This window comes from Zeus faber (genome assembly GCF_960531495.2).
Source record: "Zeus faber genome assembly, chromosome: 16".
NCBI lineage: Eukaryota > Metazoa > Chordata > Actinopteri > Zeiformes > Zeidae > Zeus > Zeus faber.
In genome coordinates this window covers 3066103-3089854 of record NC_137202.1, presented here as the reverse complement: position 1 = coordinate 3089854, position 23752 = coordinate 3066103, and the positions used below count along the sequence as shown (strand labels likewise).

At 44.6% G+C, this 23752-nt stretch overlaps 1 protein-coding gene across 1 annotated transcript; it reads right to left on the bottom strand.

The window, feature by feature from the left end:
- Positions 1 to 257: 257 nt before the first annotated feature.
- On the bottom strand, positions 258 to 15943 carry sfrp5 (secreted frizzled-related protein 5). Its single transcript, XM_080016544.1, has 3 exons — positions 14887 to 15943; positions 7314 to 7391; positions 258 to 1812 (listed from the first exon to the last, which is right to left on the bottom strand). The coding sequence occupies exons 1-3, from the start codon at positions 15554 to 15556 to the stop codon at positions 1484 to 1486; spliced, it is 1077 nt and encodes a 358-aa protein (XP_079872670.1). The 5' UTR covers positions 15557 to 15943; the 3' UTR covers positions 258 to 1483.
- Between the last annotated feature and the right edge of the window lie 7809 nt (positions 15944 to 23752).

Genomic DNA, 23752 nt, shown 5'->3' with positions numbered 1-23752 from the left:
TTGCGACCAGGCAATTATGGAATAATTGTGAAAGCTCTAAATAATATCGATTTCATTTAATTCCCATTCAATATGAAATAATCAACATTTCAAAAAGGCAAACCTATATTAAAATTGAAATGTTTCATCCACTTTTGCAAAAAAACAAAAATGTATTTCAGTAAAATAACTACTTACAGGTTAACTGATAAAAAACCTTTATTGCCAACATTAATTTTTATTCCTTTATTATCACAGAAATTGTGAATTCAGGTGCTATGTCTGTACATATGATTTCTGTTATTTTCATACCATAGAGCTATAAATGAAGCAAATTTCCATAAAAAAAACGAACAAACAAAAGACAAGAAATGTTTAAGTGACAAAGTGAAAAACTGATGTGAAAAAAAAAAGTACCAGCGACTTTCTTAGACTTTCTGCCAAAGTCTCTCACTCTTTCTCTCTTTCTCTGTCGCTGTCTCTCTATTTTTAATGCCCCCTCCCACACATTCTGTCTCAGGAAGAGACTCTCCTCGCCATCCTCCCCCTCTCTCTTCCTTTGCTTCTCCTAATGTGGAAGTATTCGAGTTCGCCTCGGCCAGAGTACAGTAGCTGTGCGGTACAGTCAGTGGGAGCATTGTCTGGTCGTTCAGTCTGTTTCTTGGTTCTTCTTCGTTTCCAACAGAGGCTGAGCAGCGTCGCGGGAGAAGGCTTTGTTTTCTAATTTCTCTATTGTGTTCTTCGCGATACGCTACTTTATTTTACACTATCAAACAAACACAGCGACAGTTTCTACATACATTTCTCTGCTTTCTCGAAAGCTCTTTGTCAGTGTCTGCACCGGCCCGTTGCGTAGCTCACATATATGTATTTCTTCTTTTCATCTTGAGGCCTTTTTACATTAAAATCCTACCCGCTTTATCACTTAACTCCCTTTCCCGAGCCAGTCAGAAATAATTAACAAAATCGCACATAAAAGCATTTTCCCTCATGCAGCCAAGTTTTTAAATTTCAATTTCCTTGAGCGACTATCTAATGGATTTAAGTGATTGCTGTAAATATCATACACATAATTTGCTTTACTATAAAAGAAAAACAGACCAAGCCGTTGTTAGAACTAAAAATGCTGCTGCAAATATCATTTTAGTACCAAAATAGCTTTCAAACTAGAAAAAAAAGCACAGGTAGAAAAATAATATCTGCCTATTTATAATGGAGTGTCGTACTTTATTTTGGGGCACTTGGAGACAGGCACTTGCCTAAGGCGGTATCGTCATCTGAGCAACAGACAGCACAGGATTGTTTCTTTAGAGTCCTGATTCATCTGAAAAGATAAAAGCTCTTGATGAGTCGAATTACATTGGTCCACGAGTACTAGCTAGTGGAAGGTTTAACAGCATTTAAAAGGGATGTATGGGACTTATGAACACCCACTCAGTCTGTTGAATTTGGAACTAAGTTGGTTGGAATAGAATTGGAAGGGAATCTAAATAGATCAGGGCGGTCACTGAAAGACAGTGTGGTAGGTTGGACACTGATGGGACTTCATGTACTTGATGGCGAACTTCAGCTCCTTGCTCTTCTTGTCCCACTTGTGGATGGACATGAGCAGCAGCTGCTGGTCCACCTTGCGTCCCATGATGAGGAAGTTGGAGCCCAGACTGTCCAGCTGGGCACAGGGGCAGTTGGCGCCGTTCTTGATGTACAGCGTAAGCTTCTTCAGGTCCTTCTTGCGCAGCACGCCTTGCTTCAGCACCTTCTTCTTCTTCTGCGCTGCGATCAGCTTCCTGTCACCCTTCTCCTTCTTCACCTCCTTGATCTTCATCTTGAGGACTTTGAGTGGAGGTAAGAGGAGATAAGAGAAGTTAGATATTAGTTGATTCTTCATTTCAACATGTTTTCCAGAGGAAAAGACAATTACTGGTTTATTCAGTCTACACTTCTGTAACAAGGACCTTCGGCTTTAAAAATAAGATATGCTTTAATTCATCTGAAATCCACAGTAAGACAATGGTCTAGGCAGATCAAGCCAATTACCAGATGGTGCTGAAAGATTAGACCCAGTCATCTCTTTGTTCCTGGAACCCCAGCAAATGGTCGGCCCATTGACCGTGACCATTGTCACAGGAATATCTACACCTGAAACTCTGTGTTTCCCTAACTCTAAGATTGGACTGAAATAAATGCCTCATTAACCACCACAATGGTTCATTTTGTAGTATTCTTATTATCGATGGGGTTTTTGAACACACCACGGGAAAGGAGCAACTCCCCTCTTTCACGGCAAACCGATGGAAAGACTCACAAGAACCCCCGACCAATGGCCATCGAAGGAGGTCACTTCCAATTCTGTGTTTTTCATGAAGTATAAACATGCCTGTTTGCTTGCACTCTCTTGCTACCACCTTTTTACTTTCTACTTTATTTTACCTGGCGCATTGGCATTTTGAAAATACCTTCTCTGGGCGTCAGGTGACTACGCGACCCCTGGTTAGCGGACAATTTCGGACGAGCCACCTCACTGGCGCTAGAATGCATGCGCTGGATTTTCAAAGCCACCTACAGGCCACCAAACCCAACCCCGGCAAACCCCGGAAGAACTCCAACCGAACAATCATTGCTGAATCTCACCATTCCAGATCAGTTAGCCGTGGGGGTCCCCACACAATCCCACACCTTCCCAGGTGTGGGATTGTGTTTTGACTTGCTTTAATCTACTTATTCCACCTCAATCATATTACCATATTATCAAATTTTGTTATTATAAATAAACATGAATTTGTTTATTAAGAAGTAGTTGGGTATTCGTCTGATATTCTGTGTTAGAATTTCTGACTGTAGAATTCTACAACCCTAACCCAAAGGCAGTATTGTCATCTGACCTCGTAAAAAAAATATTTACAAAGTTTGATTAAAAAATTGGTGGAGCTCAACTAAATTATGAATATAAATGATAGGACATAATCACGTTACACTTCCAAAAAAAAGTCACATGAATCTATAAAGAATGACCAAATTCTACCTTGAATCATTTAAGATACTTCTTTTTCAGCCTTGGTTTTCTTTCACATGGAAACATTGAGCACAGTAGACCTACATTTACAATTAACCGACAAGCTCTTGGAGTGGCAGTGAGATGTTTCAGCGGCTACTTACAGGAAGAGAGCTCATTTGCACCTTTCCCGAGAACCATCATTTAAACCCCGGCAACCACTTAACACTATTATCCTGAGAAGTGTCCAACTACTATCCTGTCCCGTGTGTGTGTGTGTATGTGCACAGACGTGTGTGTATTGGTGTCTATTTATTGTGACAGCACAAACTCTTCCTTTCCTGGAATATCAAGACTATCTACACTCTTAAGAATGAAAGGTGTGCAAGGCTAGTACTGTAAGCAGTGTTTTTGGATGTTATTCAGTGAGAAAATATTCATTTTCGACACAAGAATTTTCCAGTGTAGGATTACAAAATCAGCAAAAAGTTTTTGTATTTTTGCGCATTGTCATAGCTATCAGGAAGTAACTATTACTCATACTTTCACATTTCTGACGCCTTTTCCCAACTTTTCCATATTAAATGGCCAAATAAACAGACCGCTTAAATTTGTCATCGTACAGTATTATTTTATTTGGTGCTGACTATAATGTGTAATTTTCCTTTTTTTGTAACTTTGACCACAAGGTTCTTTATTTTTAGAAAATAAAAAAAGATGAGTACTAAAGTTTACAACAGCTTTATTTACAGCTGTTTCCGTGTTATGCAGAATTCTTACGATCATAGGAAGTGATTATAAATTACTCATTCTTCATTGGTAGTAGTTTCAAGTTTATAATCTTTGACTGACAACCTTTAGTCAATTCACACAGCTTTACTAACTTTACTGAAATTTGTAAATTGCATTGCAAGTTTGGAGAAAATCCGCTGCAAAATTAAACCTTTTTAGTTGCAAAAATACCCCAAAAACTCCCACAAAATCCCGGAGGGACTGATTACTTACTTGAATGCTGGAGCCTTTCATTACCCCAAGAAACTATTCAACAGCATATATCCTCACTAATATTCATTCAATTTTTTTCCTAGTTGAGTGTGAATATTTTTTCAAAGTCAAGACAGATAACCTGTGTGCACAGTGGACCGGTGGGGTCAAATACTTGCGTTTCAAAGTAATGAACTGCCACTTGTAGTCAACATCCACCGTCTTGTTTATACAATTATATTTATACCTTCGTATTTAAACATGTGGGAGATAAAATTTAAACTGCCAGGCATTTGAGAGAGGAAATTCTCTGGGTGAGTGCCTTGACAGTTAAAATTAATCACGGGCGTTATGGAGGCCTACCGAACCATCGCTATGTAACCGAGAGCTACTGGGAGATTGCCATCTCAGTTTTTGTCTCCTTGTGTACTGTTTTATAAACATAGACTCGTTCGCTTCACTCCGCTACACACGCAAGCAGGTAGTACCTTCTAGAAGGAATGTCTGATAGAGACTGTGCATATTTTTGGATGTGCATTTCTGATTTAGAGGAGGGGATTCTGTTTTTGTGTGCATCTTTGTGTGCTTCTCTGTGTGTTCCGTCCAGTGTTGGGCTCGTTACTCAAAAAATGTACACTCTTTTCACCCGGTAAGCGCATCGATGGCTTCAAACTTCCATTAAAAGTTACAGGCTAGATGAAAAGCACACCCGACATGAACGGATGATGAGACACAATATTTTAAACAACTTCTGTTATTTAATAAAGCAGTTAAGACCAAAGTAAAATCTGCAACAGGGCTCAAACAGGTACATCCCAAACAAAACAAAAGCTCCCCGCTTTTATTGTGGATGTTTCTTTTGCCAGAGGGGAACGTACAGTTCTCTGGTAGTAAAAGGCAAATTAAGTTGGACTGCCAAGATGCTACCGTGTCTTCTTCATGTTCTAAAACACGATTGGCAAACAAAAAGGTGCTTGAGTTCGCCTTGGTCATTAACCCTCACCATGTTGTCGCGGCGCAGTAGCAGATGGGCAAATGTTGTAATAATCCATGATCCATCCAATGAGTAATTTTCCGAGGGCCACATTACTCTCTGTTCGGTTACACTCGCTCCCCCTTGCAGATAACCTGAAACACTGTGATGTGATATTGCCGTATGTATGTAGATATGTTGCGATGTATTTGAAATTGACGTGCAGCAGATATACCCAATGAGGCCAAATGATAACAAAATCTCCGATCCCGGATATAAACTCAAAATGATCGGACGACATTCGTAATCGGACAAAACACAATATCCGTGATGGATATTCGTTTCATGCGATCAATCAGCCCACCCCTAGTAACCCCTAAGTTATGTTTTTGGGAGGTAACTGTAATACTATTACTGAAATTGTATGAGTAATCCGTTAAACTGCTCGTTACTGGGGAAAGTAATATTTTCAATGCAATACTGCCCAATACTGGTTCCGGAGGGAATACAATAATCCCCCCTACCCCCGTGTACGTCCCCACCCATATTCAGTCATAAGTTGTGCAGTCGGGGCAGCGCTGCGTAAAAGTGCCTGGCCAACGTCGCCGTGACAAGCCATGAGCATTTACTATACAAACTGAGATGAGGAGACATGAAGGATGAAGGATCACAGATGGAGAGAGACAGGGAGAGAGAGAGGGGGAGTGTGGAAGGTTTCAAGCAGGGGTGACGTTGCTGCAGGGGGTGGAAGGGTGCTGCCATTTTGAGGAGAAACAGCTTTTCCCGGGCTAAACGTGTCACCTTCCCTTTCAGCCAGGTGGAGGTCTGCACAACACAGACCCACTGAACACTACTCTGTTAAGTCCAGATTTTTATGCAGAATAAGACACTTTTTCAAATATTATTTACAACGCTCACATAATCATCGTATTCTTAATTGACAGACCTAGATATAGACAGACCTGCGATCGACAGACCTAAATTATTCGATTATATTTTGCATAACTCTGGCACGTATTCACCTTAACCGCATTACTTGCTTACATGTAAGGACCTTATTTAAAGTTATTTATAAAAATGTATTTTATAATTGTACTCCTGTTGTATTCTACACACCTCTGCAGTTGAGGGGGTACAGCTCAATGGCACAGCCAGGAATGTGGAGAACCATTAGCTCATCCACCAAAGTAGAAAATACAACAGTAAAACACTAGGTTTCAATGACGTGGAGGGTGAACTATGTCCACAACAGAGTAGGGTAAAGGCATTCACGGAGCGTGAGATAAAGCTGTAATCAAATATCGCCTCGTAGAACAGAAAAAACACCACAAAGTCTGTCTTGGCTGATCCTCATGTCTTTGTAATTGTGATTCCTCTCGATGTCCTGGAGTCTCATCCAATAAAATTCGTCCACAGCCAAAAGAACACGACTGTGAGCTCTCCAGCGCTGGGCTGCGGTTGGCTATCTGCCCACCAATGTAATCATGTTTGACTCTAATGTTGAGGAAGATTCAGGGCTTTGCTTTTTGACCCCAACATGTCCCTCCTGGGTTGCCAACACAAGATTGAGTTATTAAATCCTTTAATTAAAAGTGTGATTTTATTAACTTATGACAAATGGATTGTATCACATATAATTAGGTGTCAATGTGTTTGGCTGTGATTCCAAATGTGAGCTATGTGACCAAAGGAGCGTGACTTTTTGATTGTTGTTGGATGTGAGTGAATTATTTTATTTCTGACTTATAAGCTTACCTGCTGTGATGTTATTGTAATCCTGCCTTTAATTACGTATTACTAATGCAGCTCTTTAACTCAAGGCATCAGTGCAGTGCCATAATGTTGGCCATCAAGAAGACGTTCTGTGGAAATATGATTTCTATTAAAAATCTGGCATATGTATCATAAGGAGTTTTATGATTTGATCTGGTTAGAAGCCAGAGCAGTGCACTCCACAAGCCTTCCCAAGGCTGTTACCGCGCTCGCCTTCATTAGTTTTATCTCCGGAGTCAAGGGACCACGGGAAACACAGAGCAGCGTAGCATTAACTTTAAAGGCTCGGGACATTATTTAAGGAGATTCTCGACGGCATAGCCGAGCCGACCGAAAACCTTGGCGCGCGGCGATGATTTGAAGATGATTGGAGATGATTGGAAAAGTCCTGTGCAGACTTTGCGCTCTCGTAATTATCAGGGTGGAGAGAAAGTTGAACATTGCTTGGAGGATGGTGGAACATTTCAGATGATGATCTTGAAATATTTTACATATTTAAAGAAAAATCGTCGGGGAAAGTGAAATATATGAATGTGTGTGTGTGTGTGTGTGTGTGTGTGTGTGTGTGTGTGTGTGTGTGTGTGTGTGTGTGTGTGTGTGTTTTCTACATACCAAAGTCGCTGGCACAGTAATGTTCCATGATATTGTCCGCCTTCAGCTCGTTGTCGCACGGAGGGCAGACTTTAGACACTGGGGAAATAACATAAGAGGAGATAAGATTAGACACAATACGATAACACTTTATCAGGCCCCTGGGGGAAATTAAGGAAAAGAACGCCGTCATTTATAGAAACAACCTTCTCCAGTCTACACAGTCTGACTCTGACCAAACTAGCGTAGAGCTTCAGTTAATATTGATAAAACTTACTTCGCGAAAATCACTCAGCTTTTAGAGTTTTTCAAAGAAGCCACTGAGTTGTGGGAGTTTAGGTGAAGTCACTTCTCAGCCAAGCAGAGACCAAAAAGTCGTGTGAATGTGGACTTGTTAAGCCCCAGAGCACTTTTGAGGCACTTGTTTGGAGCGCCCCCCTTGTCAGAGGCTATTTGCTTCCGAGTAGGAATATATAACCCAGGAGCCTGACTGCTGTTTGCCCTGCAATTACAGCGGAGAAAATGTTTTAATTCCAGCCGCTGTATATTTTGGTGGAGCGGGCGTGGTCTTGGCCGCTCAGAAAGGTAAACGTTGCAGCGGCAGCAGCTGAGTGGAGTGAGAAGTGATTCAGTGTGCAGGACTCGGGCCACACAGTGAACCGCGCACATTGTGAAACAAGCGAGTGGAAGCCGAAAGCAACAAGTCAGGTTTATTTTTAACCCAGGACCCCGCTGCTAATCACAAAATTAGTTTAACTGTTTAACTGTGATATTCTGTGATTTACATCAACATCACCCCCCCGCAAAATTTATAAATAACATCAAATCAACAGGCACCTGCAAAGGAGGTCTTTACTGGGTGTCTTCTAATCAAAAGGCTTTTATTTTGTCATTGCACAATTGAGATATAAATAAACTTAACTTGACTTGGGCACAAACTTCTCATGTCTCCACGAGACAAGTTCATAAGCACATTCCTGAAAAATATTACATTATAGGTATATTACTTATTTATATTATTATGTTTTTTTGTTTTCTCCTCAAATGTACTATTTAATTAATTTTAAATCATTAATTACTGTACATGTTAATTCCCAAATGTCTAAGAAGCAATTTGAGCGACAAACTTCTATGTTAGTACAAATAACTTTATTATATTATTATTATGATTATGATTTTTTTTTATTGTAATCATTATTCCATAAGATCCCCTTGTTTTCAAACCAAGCAACAAAATAAAAACATAAAAAAAAAAAAATCTGCCTCTGTCCTATTTTTGGCAGACAATTCGCTTTAACCCCCCCCGCACAACAGAAGAAAGAAAAAGCACATTTCACACATTTTTTGAGCCGTCATACCGACGCAGTGTTATCCTAGAGGCGGTGGGTGTGATCGGAGCTAGTGAAGTACTAAGCGGCTCTACGCTTCTTCAGCCAGGCCGTGAGCTGAGCGAAGGAAGGGAGAGGAGGATGTGGTGGCTGCGGGTTCAGAAATCGTCCCTGTATTACTGAAACGTATATACCTACGGGGGCAGACTGATGGAACGTGCTATGATTAGAGACAACACGTCCATGGGAAGAAGAAAAAAAAAAGGAATCATTTGCTTCTCTGCTGAATAAGCAATTCTATTCAGTGGAGCTGGATGACTGGATGTTGGGCAAGGGGTGGAGGCTTAAATACTTCTCTGTCATACTTTCACCACAATCTCCAAAATACTTTTTTAAATCTCTGCCTCTGTCTCTTTTTTTGCTTCTTCTCTTTTTCCTGCCTGTATTTCTTTATTTCTTTCTCACACATGCGAGCGTGCACGCACACGCACACACACACCCACACACACACAATCACAGACACACACACACACACACACACACACACACACACACACACACACACACACACACACACACACACACAGGTCTCTCCGAGCCACGTCCGGCCCCGGCCCCGGGGGTTAGAAGTTGGGATTCAGAGGTTATCATCCAGCCCAAACCTCACAGTCTGGGCTGATAATGAGAAGGGTCAAAGGTCAGCAGGCTTCACTGCCTGGGTCGTGGGGAGGTGAACCCCCTAACCGTCACCTAACCTAAGTGTGTGTGTGTGTGTGTGTGTGTGTGTGTGTGTGTGTGTGTGTGTGTGTGTGTGTGTGTGTGTGTGTGTGTGTGTGTGTGTGTGTGTGCTGGTGTGTGTTGGTGGGAGTTGAAAACTGTTCTTGTGAAGTAACTGCCACTTTTTTTTCTTCTCAGAGGGTTCCCAAGCGTTTCTGGGCAGTGAGGACGCTAATTGTCTGGTGCTGACACACTGGAAGAAGACTCCAGAGACTGGAAAGCACACACACACACACACACACACACACACACACACACACATTCAATTCTACTCAAACCTACACATGCAAACACAATAACACTGACAGACATACCTACACACACTTTTCAACCACATACACATGCACCACAGACCCCCAAACAATGCCAAATCACTGCTCTCGAGTTTGTCTGTTTTGAATGACTCTCTTGAAGCTGTTACATCTTATTCAGACTGCAGAGTAATTCATTCCGCGTTCGCAAGGGTGGTTTTCTGGCTGGGGGCCCAGTTGCGTGGGTGCCAGAGCATGTGTGAGGAGAAAGTGGCTCCTCCACCAAAACTTGCTGGAGCCTGGAAACGTCGAGCAACACGTGCAAACCGCAGAGAAGTCAATTAGGAGTGGACAGCCTCCATCAAGGCCCGATCATCGGCTGTCACTCGGCTGCCGGGATCGCTGCACTGACTTGATCATATACAGTAGGTCTTATAGGGCCTTGAGGTCGTCAAATTCATTTTCCCAGACCTGGATGCGGATGGATCACTGTTCCTGCACTCAGAAAATGGTGGATAAAATAATGCAGTACGACAGAGTCCAAGAAGCGAGGAGGGGCCCCTCAGGACACCCTGTCGTTAGGGAGCCAAACAGCATGCACGCATTGGAAATGGTGCCAAGACTAGAGTCCACAGACTCGACAGTAGAAGTGATCTCAGTCAAAGCCCTGAACTTACTGATTTGTCTTATTCCCGTTCCTCTTCTCCCCTGCTATGCTCCCCCTTTTTACCGCTGTCATTCCTTTCCACGCACATCGAAGCCGCCGCTCTGTCTCAAACGCAAACACTGAACACCAGCCGAGCCAAGGATGGACACAAAATTTGTGTCCATCTTGGCGATATCACCCAATTCCCCTTTGCATCACGGTGACTCAGCTTCATCTGAAATAGACGCAGGTAACAATCTCACGCCTCATTTTGACTCTTTACCTCCCGAGGAGCGACACTTAAGACATAAAACGCCAGTGTGCCAGGGATTAAATACAGCTTGTGATTTATGTCGAAGCGCCCAGACATCTGTTTAAAAGCAGCGTGCGGTTGGGCAGGAGGAGGAACTCAAAAGTGGCCCCGCATGGCGGCCCTCCGAGGCCCCCTGGGGGCCCCTAAAGCTCAGCACGTTCCCCGCTTCTGTCGGAATCCTATACAGAGCAGAAAATGCATTCTCAAAAGGCCGAGCCAGTCTTCCATGGACGGAGCATTGGATCACATTTTCCCTTTCATACGGCGGCCAGAGCCACATGAGTGGTGCCCATTGTGTTACCGGGGCCCTGACGGCGCTGCCTGTCTGCCCCACCATGGTTGTAACTAACACTGGCCACATCAATGCACCGCGAGGACAGACAATATCTTTGACACCATGCAATTTGTCTCTCGGGCACAAACTACTTTTCAGCGCACAACATGGACATTGTGCTGACAGAAATTTGTTTTGGAGAGGTTTAAGCATGCAGTTGGGGTTTTGCTGTTTACCGCAACGTGGCCTATTGACCTGGCAGGTGTAATATACTGTCATACCTGTCACTGCACCACAACAATATTTGGTTTAACTGACGACAAGTATATTGATATTTTAGACAAAGATATTATGGTATTAAGTTAGCAATATGTTGACGTTTATAGCTGCCCAAGTTCTGCCTGTTAAGAATGCATCTCACCCGATGTTTACCAGCCCTGCCTTCCCACCTGCCTGGTTTTGGGATGTTTCACAAGTTTGCCCCTCTACTGCTTTACATACTCACAACTCCACTTATGAGCATTAATCCCCCCCCAGCCCCCCCGCCCCCTCGCCCCCTGTCCATACCCTGTCCCAGTCCATATTACATGCTGACACAAAAATCAAAGGAATATATCCTCAAACAAACACACATGGTCAGAACCCGACTCTGCATTGTTAGGCTTCATGGCTCTCAAGCCATGCTATGTCATTTAATTGCATAATGGTTGAGATGTGGCTCGGATAGCGTCCGGGCCTCCCTATCGGGGGCAGCACAACTAGAGGCCTGTGACTGAGCTCTCCCAGATCCACCTGGATTATCACAAGAAACCGAAGATGATCCTGGCCAAGGAGCGGCTCCGCTGCCCCCTGACAGGAGCGGTTTCTAAGAAACTCATTTCGTAGGGATCGCTCTTACCTGAAGGGACTTTATCATTGTTGACGTGTGTGTGTGTGTGTGTGTTTGTGCATGTGTGTGTGTGTGTGCGTGCGTGTGTTTGTGCATGTGTGCGTGCCTGTATGTGTGTGCGTGTGTGTGTGTGTGTATGTGTGTGTGTGTGTGTGTGTGTGTGTGTGTGTGTGTGTGTGTGTTTGCCTGTGTGTGTGTGTGTGTTTGCCTGTGTGTGTGTGTGTGTGTTTTTGTATTGGGAGCCAAAAGCTTGTCCTCAGGATGGCCTCATCTCCAGATCAGAGAAACTGCTTCTTAACAAAATGTTAGAGCCTTCTACGCCTCCAGGCTTGAACTGATATGGGTTCACTCTCGGTTCGCTCTCTCTTTCCTGCTTATTCTCCCTCTCCTACACAGATTCATAAACAGGCTTTGATATTTTATTTCCCGTACATTATTTTAATGAATTCAAAACTTGTAAGATGCTTCCTTTCATGTAAACGCTTTCTTTTTTTCCACAACCCACAGTCGTATTTCCCCCCCGAACAAATTCAATTAAATGACTAAATTGTGTAACGGCACTGATCCCTCCACAGACTAGCGCCGATATCAAACTGCTTTCTGTAATCTAGCCGTCTCCGTCAAGGATTTGATCAAGATAAGATCAACAAACAGTTGTCTGTAGGGGAGATGAGAGATAAGGTTCAAACCGTCTCCATCCCTGGGAGCGCAGAAGTATGAGTTATGGCGCTGAGCAGCCAAAATGTTACATAGTTGATACCCGTCCTAGGAAAACAGAACATCTATTTTCACAGCGGAATCAACTCGCTCTGTATGAAACCACTGCAGCCGAGACGTTTGAAGAATCTGCGAGTGATTGACATTCGCTCACAGTGGAATAGAATCACAGTTTAAGGCCAAATGTTGTCCCCCATGGTACGGTGCTGGCATTTATTCTTCGTATTCTTCGGCATCATTTTTGGGCGATCTAGGTGGTGTTTCCTTTTCATTCATTCAAATTTCGTCAATGGCTATTTCCCAACCTCCACATGCAGGGTAAAAGCGTTTCAGACGCAGGCGACGGAGAACTCCCATTCACGCAGATGCAGCTCAGAGGGAGTGGCGAATAGTTCAAAGCTAGGTGTCTTAAATAATGAGTCGTTAAAGCGTTTTCGACCCGGTCCCGTCTGAAAGAAGCTTTCTAATGCTCCAGGAAAGAGGTTTTTTCTCTCCTCCTCAGCACTGTCTGTCTCTCCGGGCCCTCCCACTCCTCTCTCCTTTCTTTCCTCTCCTTCCTGCTCCCTCCCTCCTTCAGGGACACTCAGACCCGGGCCCGGCTCTTGTCCCGTCTTGTCGACTAATTAGCGGGGCTCACTAATTGGCCTTCTAGCTAATTGGCCCGCTGGCTGCCAGGACCAACAAAAGACATTGCGGCCCACACTGTGCCCCCTCCCACATTATGACCACCTCCCATCGACTCCCTCTCCCCCCCTCTTGACGCAAACTGCTTTTGTTAAGAGACTGCTGAAGCAGCGGCCATGCACGGATTCACACACACACACAGACACACACACACACACACACAAACACGCACGCCCGCATGCACGCACGCACACACACACACCCGCGTGCGCCCGTGCACACACATGCAAACCCACACACACACACACACACACACACACACACACACACACACACACACACCTATTGCCTGCCCTACGTCTCCCTTTCTTTCCTCCACTCTCTCACGACTCCACCCGTCCGTCTCTCTTGAAGGGTTTTTCCTCCTTCTTATATGCACCGCACGTTTCCGTTCGATTTAAAAAAACAACAAAACTTTATTTCCCATATGTCGTCTGCTCTAGTTTTAGTTGAGTGCGTCTGGTCAATCCAAAAGTATGAGACATTGAAATTAAACATTCATTCTGTGCACATAGGTAGAAAAATTGGGTGATAGATGAGTATAGAAAGGTGTGTGTGTGTGTGTGTGTGTGTGTGTGTGTGTGTGTGTGTGTGTGTGTGTGTGTGTGTGTGTGTGTGCTTCACATCACAGTCCATTTATCTTAACTCTGAACAATCAGGAGCCTCTCAGTCTGTCTCCTTGTCTCCTGGAGGCTGCAAATGGACACTAACACACCTCTGTCCAGCTCCTCTCTCTCTCTCTCTCCCTTTTTCTCTCTCTCGCTCCCTCTCTCGCTTGCTCTCTCCTTGACCATCCCTGGAAAGCCTCTCGCTTAAACTTTCATCCGTCGTCAGAGGAGCGCAGCTCTTCAACCGGAGGCTCACTGACGGTTCTTCCTGCTTTCACTTGGTATTCTCAGCAGACTCTTGGAAAAGTCATTTGTCTCGGTTGAACTGATGGGCTGACGGGGTTTTTATTTTCTCTCCTCTTATTTTAAATTGAAAGAACTATGTCATGAAGATGGTTTGATATTTTTTTTGGTTAATACTGGCCTATGTTAACACGTATATCACAATTATGCCCAAATGCCCTCAAGGAAAAAAAAAATGGATACATCAGAATTCTAATGTATAATATTTGTTACTTTTTCCTTTCCACGGCAGTTGCTTTGACTATAATCATTGATAAGATATTAGTAACTTTTATTAAATACTGCTATTTTGTATTGGACTTAATTACATATGTTATTTATAACACTATATTTAAGATAAAACAGGATCATGATTGAGTACAAAAGATCATATGAGAATAGATGGATAGATTAGAATCGATAAATACACAATAATGTAGAGAACCAAATCATCGTATCCCTCAAGAATGTCATAAATGGATGCCAAAGTATGTAATGTAAGAAGAAGTATCAAATAATCAACAGCACTGATACTTTACACCACATTTGTATTATGTAACATTTTTTGGTAGACAGAGTGCAGGTTTTATTTTTTTTAGCCTGTACAAAATGTCATATCAGTGCTTCTTAAAAAATACGATGTAGCTGTCTAAGTTCAAGTGTGTGATCACTGATGCTTTAACCGTAGGAATTACGTCACTTTACCTCTTTTTTAGTCTTATGATCGGTGTATGTGTGATTTTGTGGGTGTGTGCGTATGCACGTGTCCTACGGCTTGTGTGTGTGCGCCAGTGTGTGTGTGCCAGTGTGCGTGTGTTGCCCAACCTGGCGGGGGGGTGGCGTGGTTGCCAGCAAACTGCATGGGGATGCAGAGGTCGTTGTCGATGGGAAACTTGTCACAGGTCAGCATCTCTGGCCAGGGAAAGCCGTAGGTTTCCATCACGGGGGCGCAGCTGTCTCGCACTGCTTCGCAGAGCGAGCGGCACGGGTAGATGGGACGGTCCAGGCACACGGGCGCGAACAGCGAGCACAGGAAGACCTGCGTGTCGGCATGGCAACGCTTGGCCAGCAGGGGCACCCAGCTGCCCGCCTGCTGCTTGACCTCTGGCATGGTCTCGTGGTCCAGGAGGTTGGGCAGCCGCATCTTCTTGTAGCCCACGTTGTGGCACAGCCGCAGGTCGGCGGGGATGTCCACACACTGTGGCTGCTTGGTGTAGAAGCGCCCATTGTGGAAGTTGTCCGACTGCCAGCTGTAGTAGTCGTACTCGTCTGCGGCCGAGGCAGCGGTGGCGAGGGCAGAGAGGAGGACGAGGAGGACAAGGGGAGAGGTGAGCGAGACTCTGAGCGCCGCCGTGCTGAAAGAGCCCTGGTTCAATGCCCACCTGGGGGTCTTCTGTCCGCGTGCCATCGCTCCCCGAGCTCTGCGGTCCTGTTCCAGATATCCCAAGTCTCCAAAGTGACTCAGTGACGACAGCACGCCGAGAGACACAAACATGTGTCGCAGGAGGATAAGCTGTAATCCTTTTTCTCTTCCTGAGTGTAAAAGCGGCAGGTTTAAAAAGAAAAAAAAAAAAAACGAAACAAGTTTTAATCCTATTTTGAGAAGCAGTCCTCTAAGCCGTGCTGTGAAACTCCCTCAGTGCATCTGTGTGTATGTGTGCGCAAGTGTGTGTGTGTGCATGCCTCAGGTAGCTGGAGTGAAGAGGCAGCAATCAAAGCAGGTAAACACGATGCAATGCCTTCAAATACTGATCTCCCTTTACTGACTTTCCCTGTTCACTCTCATATTCTGTCTCTTTATCTCTCTCTCCCTCTCTCTCTCTCTCCCTATCTCTCCTTCGCTATCTTTCTCTCTCTCTCTCTCTCTCTCTCTCTCCCTCTCTCTCTCTCTGGCCAGTCTGTCTGTCAGTGTGTAGCTGCGGTGAGGAGTACCTAGGCTTTAAGAGGCGGTGGGAGCTGGTGCTGCTACTGCCTTCCCCTTGGAAGTCTCTCGGACCACTCACCCTCCGACTGGCCTCCCCTGGACTCACTCACACCCAGCCCAGCCAATCATAGCACGGGGGGAGGTCCCCTCCAGCCCACGGACCCTCCTTCTGTCCCCTTTTCATCTTTAAAACCCCTCCTTGAGGTGAGGGAGTGTGGAAGAGAAATATGTGTGAGTGTGTATGTGTGTGTGCGTGCGTGTGCGTGCGTCAGTGTGTGTGTGTGCGTGTGTGCATACGCGCGCGCGTGTGTGTGTGTGTGTGTGTGTGTGTGTGTGCGCGTGTTTGAGTGCGAGGGAGAAAGATTGAAACAAGAAAAGAAGGAAGAAAACACTTTTTCTTCCTCTTTTCTTTCGTACAGAACCACAGGTTTTGCTCTCATTTTACTTTTTATTTCTTGCGGTATAAATTGTCACATTTGTTACAGGATTAAATGAACGTTATTTTCCGTATAATCTCAACCCTGAATGCCAGAACGTGATCCCTGGAGTATTTTTTTATAGTCCTGTTCACTTCATTAGATCACACTGTGGGGTATGATGTGTTGCAGAGAACGGCAACCACACTCACTTTGTGTATGTCTTTCTCTTTGTTGGCCCCTCTCTCCTTCACACACACACACACACACACACACACACACACACACACACACACACACACACACACAGACACCACACCACACACACACACACACACACACACACACACACACACACACACACACACACACACACACGAGTAGGAATGTTAGCATTGCAAAGAGAGGTGTGGAAAATAAGCAACTGCAGTGAGCTGATGTGAACAAAGGAAATAAAGCATTAGAGCAAGCGAGCAAGCGAGAAAGAGAGAGACAGAGAGAGATAGAGAGAGGGGAGACAATTTGTGGGGGTGCACTTACAGGTGGCTATAGGTGATTTAGCCACGCTATGTGAGATATGCTAATGTGTGTGTTGGCCCTGAATAGAGGCACGCTGCCTCTCTGTCTCTTTCTATCAGTGCCACTGACACAGTGAGGCCCATTGCCGAGGCAGCAAATTCACTAGAACAGACTCCGAGACTCAAAGGACGGCGTTATTTGGTGCCATTGGCTTGGTGGCTCACTTGGAGGGTGTTCCCCCTTTGGAATTCCCAACAAAAACACCCGGGTCCAGACCGCAGAACACAAGTAGGAAAGATTTGATCACTTTTGACTTATTGTGCGGCTCGAGCATAAATGTTTTAGCACGCTATTTTGCAAATGTCGTCTATAAAAGTAAACAAAAGGATTTTCCGTGTTTGCAGGATTCAAGGAGGTTTGATTGTTAATTCAATTAAAAGGGCAAAAAAAAAAAGAAGTGAGCTATGCTGTTTGGAACGTGATGAAGTTAGACAGTCGTGTGATTGCAGAGTATAGGAAATCATTAAATACAAAACACACAGCTATGGCACTGCGTGTGTGTGTTTGTGTGTGTGTGTGTGTGTGTGTGTGTGTGTGTGTGTGTGTGTGTGTGTGTGTGTGTGTGTGTGTGTGTGTGTGTGTGTGTGTGTGTGTGTGTGTGTGTGCGTGTCTGTGCGTGTGTGTGCGTGTGTGTGTGCACGTGCTGTGGGAGCAGACACTCCTTATCTCTTCTCAGCCATTGAATATCACTTAGAAAGTAGAAACAGGAAACATCTTGTGACCAAATAGTTGAGATTACTCTGTGATCTGACCAGCAACTAGTCGACTGTTAAACTCTCCGTGGAGGTATTGGCGTGTGTGCAGACACTCCAATCAGCGGCGTAAACAAACACCATCTTCCCCTCGCCGCAGCCTTGTTTCCACGATCCTAACAATGGAAAAACCGGCTAATGATTGGATGGCTGAAGAATTCCTCCTCCTCATTATCAACATCATCATCATCATCATCATCATCATCATCATAATCATCATCATCATGAGCACTGGTAGATCTGAAATGCTATCTTGGATGAGATGAGTCATATTAAGCCTAATTAAATACAGCATGCACTCTCCCTTGCTCCTCCGCCCAATTCTCCTTTGCATGTCGGTGCAGCAACACCCCGCCCTCGTCTTGAGACTGCTCTCCTAACCTTTGAGCCACAAAAAATCAATATTAACTCCAGCTAATAATCTCTGGAACTTTACTCATTGCTGAACTAGAGAAGGGTGATTTATTTAGCATTGAAAGAGTCATGAAGAGTTCTACTTATAAGAGCAGAATTAGGCAGCATGGCGGTATCTCATGTGCATGTAAGTGAACGGGTCGTCTTTTCAAGTTTTCAAGTTTTCAGCATTTCCTCAAGAAACTGTCATTCATGCTAATCAAAAAACAATAGTTGTCTCCTCTTGTTCTGCTTCCCCTAACTGGCCCCTGTGGCCACTGGCCAATCGTTCACTCTCTCCAGATTTTAAAGCCCTCTGATTGGATGACGGCGGTAAGGTTAGGTCCAGCTTGTATTGTTAGGGGCCAAAGATTCAGCGAGGTTTGAAAAGAGTGTCTAGGCAATTGTGTGTGTGTGGGGGAAGAGATTCTAAAGAGGAAAATGTGTGGGTGTGTGTGAGGTATCCAACAGCCCAGATATGCCGACCACACTGTGTGGATTCTAAGCCACACAAGAAGACATAGAGGATTGTGGGAAATGGATCAGTCATAGCAGTAGCACCATGTCCCTCCTATACACTGTTTCTAAAAAACCCAAGACTAAGATGTATATAGTATGTAAAGAATATATTGGGGAGTCCTGAAATACACAAACACACACACACACACACACACACACACACACACACACACACACACACACACACACACACACACACACACACACACACACACACACACACACACACACACACACACACACACACTCACACACACACACACAGACTTACAGTGCTGCACCTCATTTTCCCATACTAGTCATTTAAATAAATCAAAATGTACTGGGGATGGGATATTAATACTGGTATTGCTTATTGGTCTGATACCAGGTGAAACTGGGGGGCATCACCATCAGGGAGTATGATAGTAAAAAAATCTGAACAAGAATTATATAGTCACATCTACAGTATATGAAGCGAAGGGGGGTGGGGGTGGGGGGGGGGCAGTCAATTGTATGTCTTGTCAGTGGATAGTTTCACAAACTGGTGCAGGGTGGAAAACAAAAGTTTACTAGGAGTGCTTGTTGTGAATAATGTTTGATTCAGCACAGCTTTATGGAGGGGCGGAACGAAGTGTTAAATGTTTTTTTGTTTTTTGTTTTTTTTACCAATCCCCATCTTTGGTGAACTTTTTCACCATGTTTGGGTCTATAAACAACTAATCACTACTGGTGAGAGAGACAAATAAACATAGAACCAAACAACAGCATGTACATGGAAAAGCATAAACATGGACGAAAACATGTATCGAAAAAACAGAGGTAATTAAGTCCAGGAAAACTGGAACAGCAATTGGGCTTGTGGCCTCTTCCTGTCATAGTTATGGCAGTAAATGAGGGAGAAAAGGAGAGGAATGCAACCAGAAGGGTGCTGGCGTGCGTTAAGAGCAGGAGCCTGTGGCGTGAGCGCGTCTGTGATGAGACCGCCTGTTGTGTGTGTGTGTGTGTGTGTGTGTGTGTGTGTGTGTGTGTGTGTCGTGTCGTGTCCACTGGTGAGTATTCAGGTCTTATCCCAATTGACCTTGATGTATAAGGTCGGTATTATGTCGTGGCGCCTCCAAACAGCAGGAAAGGCCCCGAAGCCACCCCTGAGTCCCGCAGCCGTATAGACACTCCTCGACTAGGGGAGGCACGCTGCTGTGCAGCCACAGAAGACCCCCCAGCCCCCAGAGAAGCCAAGAGAGAAGCCCCTTGGAGAAACTCCCACAGGAGCATGAGGGGACCCAGTTCCAGGAGCACGAGGGGACCCCACGCCCCTGTGGTGCACACATACAACCCAGCACAAGATAGGCAGGTGCAGAACCCAAGCCGCGGGCGTCAGACACAGACCGCTAGCCCGGAGCCAGGCCCGGCGCCGACAGACCGACACCCCGCCTGAACCGCCCACCCCGCAGGCAAGCCGGCGGGACCCCCGTGTCCACTCACGCCCCACAAAGTGTTAAATGTTATCTTACGAATACAATATTCTTCTACTCTGACGATAGTTGATGAAACTTGCGCTTTGCCTTTTAGAGAATTCTGTGACAGGTAAAGAGGTTTCAACCAACGTCGAGTGACAATGTAGAGTGCACATCAACGGGTATGTGCACATAAGAAAAACAAAGTCTTACATCCTTTATTTACAACTTTTTTAAAGTGTGCTGATGAAAAACTTCCACGATGGCAACATTCATGGCTTATTACAACATTTGGTGTCTGCTACCATGCCACGAAAGCGCAACACGCATAAGGTGAGGCATATCCATCTATCGACTGCTCGGAGGACGGCTTTTAAGAAGCATTTTAACGTGTTTGCCCATCGTGTTCAAGTTTAACGCTTCAGTGAATGAAAGTCTACATCATCTATTTTGCAAATATGTTAAAGTCAGATTTTGATATCTATCAGAATATATTTTTATGTTTAATTTTTATATTCTCTGCAGACGCCGCGCAGATGTGCGTTCAATGTGAATTGGCCAGCGGTTTGTGTGAGAAAGACAGAGAGAAAGTATGTTTTATTGTCATGGATATATCAGTAGGACCTATCTGGCGATGCAGCATGCAAACTAAACAATATAACCAATCATCAGTCGTATTTTGCGGCAACCCATTCACTTCATATGTCACTCTGCCATGGCAACTACAGACTTGACATTAAGTTCAAACAAGACGAGTTACTGATGTTATCCTAAAGTTACAAATTGCTGCACATGGACAAAGGGAAATTATTTATTTATTTATTTATTTATTTATTTATGTGGTGTGGAATGGCTCCATCACGGTGTAATATATGTATATATATATAAATTTATATAATATTAAGTATTATTAAGAAAGTATTGGACCACCCTGCCCCACCCCAAAATCGTACTAACCTGAATTATATGTCAAAATTATACCTCAAACTAACAGTCTAACCCTTGTGAAAAATAGTCGTTTCAGTCCATCCCCAAAAATTGTACTAATTATGAATCAAAGCATTCAACGTAGCTGCTTTCTGATATTATTTTTTTGAAAATGGACATTGTTGAAATTAATTAAATACTTCTGACACCTATATTTCTGTTTGAGATTATGTTTAGCTGGCTGCACCAAAGCCTTGGCTATGCACTGGCTCCATCTCCCACTGTTCACCCATCTTCCAGTCACACACACACACACACACACAGACACAGACACACACACATACACACACACACACACACACACACACACACACACACACACACACACACACACTCACACATACACACACACACACACACACACTCACACATACACACACACACACACACACACACACACACACACACACACACACACACACGTACACACACTTTCTCCCTCTCTCTCTCTCTCTCTCTCTCTCTCTCTCTCTCTCCAAAGACACAACCTGCAGATTATGAAACAGATGTAACAACTGAACTTTTCAAATTACCCTTGACCTTAAAGTGTTTAAAGGAATTGTTCCTGTAGTTAAGACTGATTGGGTTAATAGCTTAATTAAATACGGTCAGTTAAAAACAAATTACAATTTCGACAAACAGTTGGTGGTAATGGTGAGTTCAGCAGAAGGTTTACATGCAGGATACTTTTATCTCTATGTGGTGGTGTTTAAATTTAGGCCTGGACTTCATTGAAAACTTGAATCTATTCTGGGGACACTGACACCTCTTCAGTGTAGATGGCCTTCAGCCAAAATGATCTGGAGCTAAACTTCTAATGGATCGCCTCCTCTACTGCCCTTCAGCACCCTTCGGCCCCCCTTGCCCAGATTCGTCCCACTATGAATCAGACTCTCAGCAGCCGCAAGACGACCTCCATGAGACACCGCCTACCCAAGATCAAGGTGGAAAAACGGATGAATGCTGCCTTTACGCCCCTTTAACCCTAACCCTAACCCTAACCCTAACCCCAATCCCCTCCCCATTCCATTTTTGCCGGCCCTCAGGATCCACCACCCCCACAATCCCCACCACCACCACCTTCACCCATGTGAGGTGTGTCTCAACAGCACGGCTGATACCAACGCCAGATCAGATAACTACTGAGGTTCTCATGGTCCCTGCTGCTGTGGCACTGGTGACATGGGACTTCTCTCATACCAAGCTGGGACCCACCCCCAGTGCCTGTATCCTTCCCCATTCCTGTCCTGATTAGAAATACAGTAAAAAAGATGTACTCACCACTCACTGCAAATTTATCTCATCCGATCGTCAACCACAACCTACCATAGAGCACCAAACAAAAAAACACCCATAAAACTAGTTTTGCTTTATGTCAGATCGGCAGAAAATAGCAGGACAAAGTGCCCGTCTGAATGATTGTATAAAAGGGATTGGAGTTTGAAAACCTTGTTTGATGAACTCAAAAACCTCAATCAGTTGATGGTGTTGAATCTGTGGGAGATTACAGCTTGTTAGGCAATCTGAGTCTAAGTCCCTCTTGTTTGCAAACAAGCAAATTTTGGTGGGGTCAGTCAGTCCACACGCTACAATGGGTAAAGATCCCTAATCCTTGAACACACACACACACACACACACACACACACACACACACACACACACACACACACACACACACACACACACACACACACACACACACACACACACACACATTTAGGTACACACTGAATAAATTCAGCTTGGAATCAGCATTATCACAGTTCTTGCACAGAACAAACGCTGGCAACTCTGGTGGCAACATAAAATATACGGCTTACATGGTCGTAATTGCTGCCCCGGCTGGGTTAGTTCAGTTCTGTGTCCACAGAGAGAACCGTTCGAGGAGGACTGTTGCACATGGTTGCTGAAATGTGATGAAATCATGTTGGAAGATTTTAGCACCACACAGTCAGATAGTGCTAAACCCCTGGATGCCTGCCTGTCATGCTGGGCAGTGCTCGCCAGATATAACGCTGCTGCCAACTGTTTGCTCTCCTTCCTCCCCGGACACCCACCCAGACTCTCTTGGCCTTTGCACTCACTTTGCTCTCTCTCTCTCTCTATCTCTCTCTCTCTCTCTCTCTCTCTCTCTCTCTCTCTGTCTCCTTCCCCCTCGGTTTTCCCTCCGTGTTGTTGCTCCCACTCGGACGCTGAATGGCCCTCCTGCAGATGTCAGGGACTGACACCGGGTCAGAAGGTACACTCCCATAATCACACAGACAATTTCACCTCCTTTCACCCTCCCATCCCTACAACTACCCTCCACCTCCACCCCATCCTTCCGTGTCCTCCCCCACCCCCCGCCTCCCCCTTCTTCGTGAAGCTGTCAACTTGAGGCCAGATTCTTGCATTTGGCTTCAGCCTCCCCCCAATGAGGCAGTGGGTCTCTGTAAAAGCGCTTTGACTAGATTACCGTCATGGACGCCAATGTGAAGAGACAGAGAGGAGAAAGGATCCCCCCAAACTAGGGCGAGGTGTGTGCAGGGTGCCTTTGTGTGATTGTGTGTGTGTGTGTGTGTGTGTGTGTGTGTGTGTGTGTGTATGTGTGTGTGTGTGTGTGTGTGTGTGTGTGTGTGTGTGTGTGTGTGTGAGTGCTTGAGATGCAGTCAACTTCCAGTAAAAGGCTTTGAGTAATGTGAGACT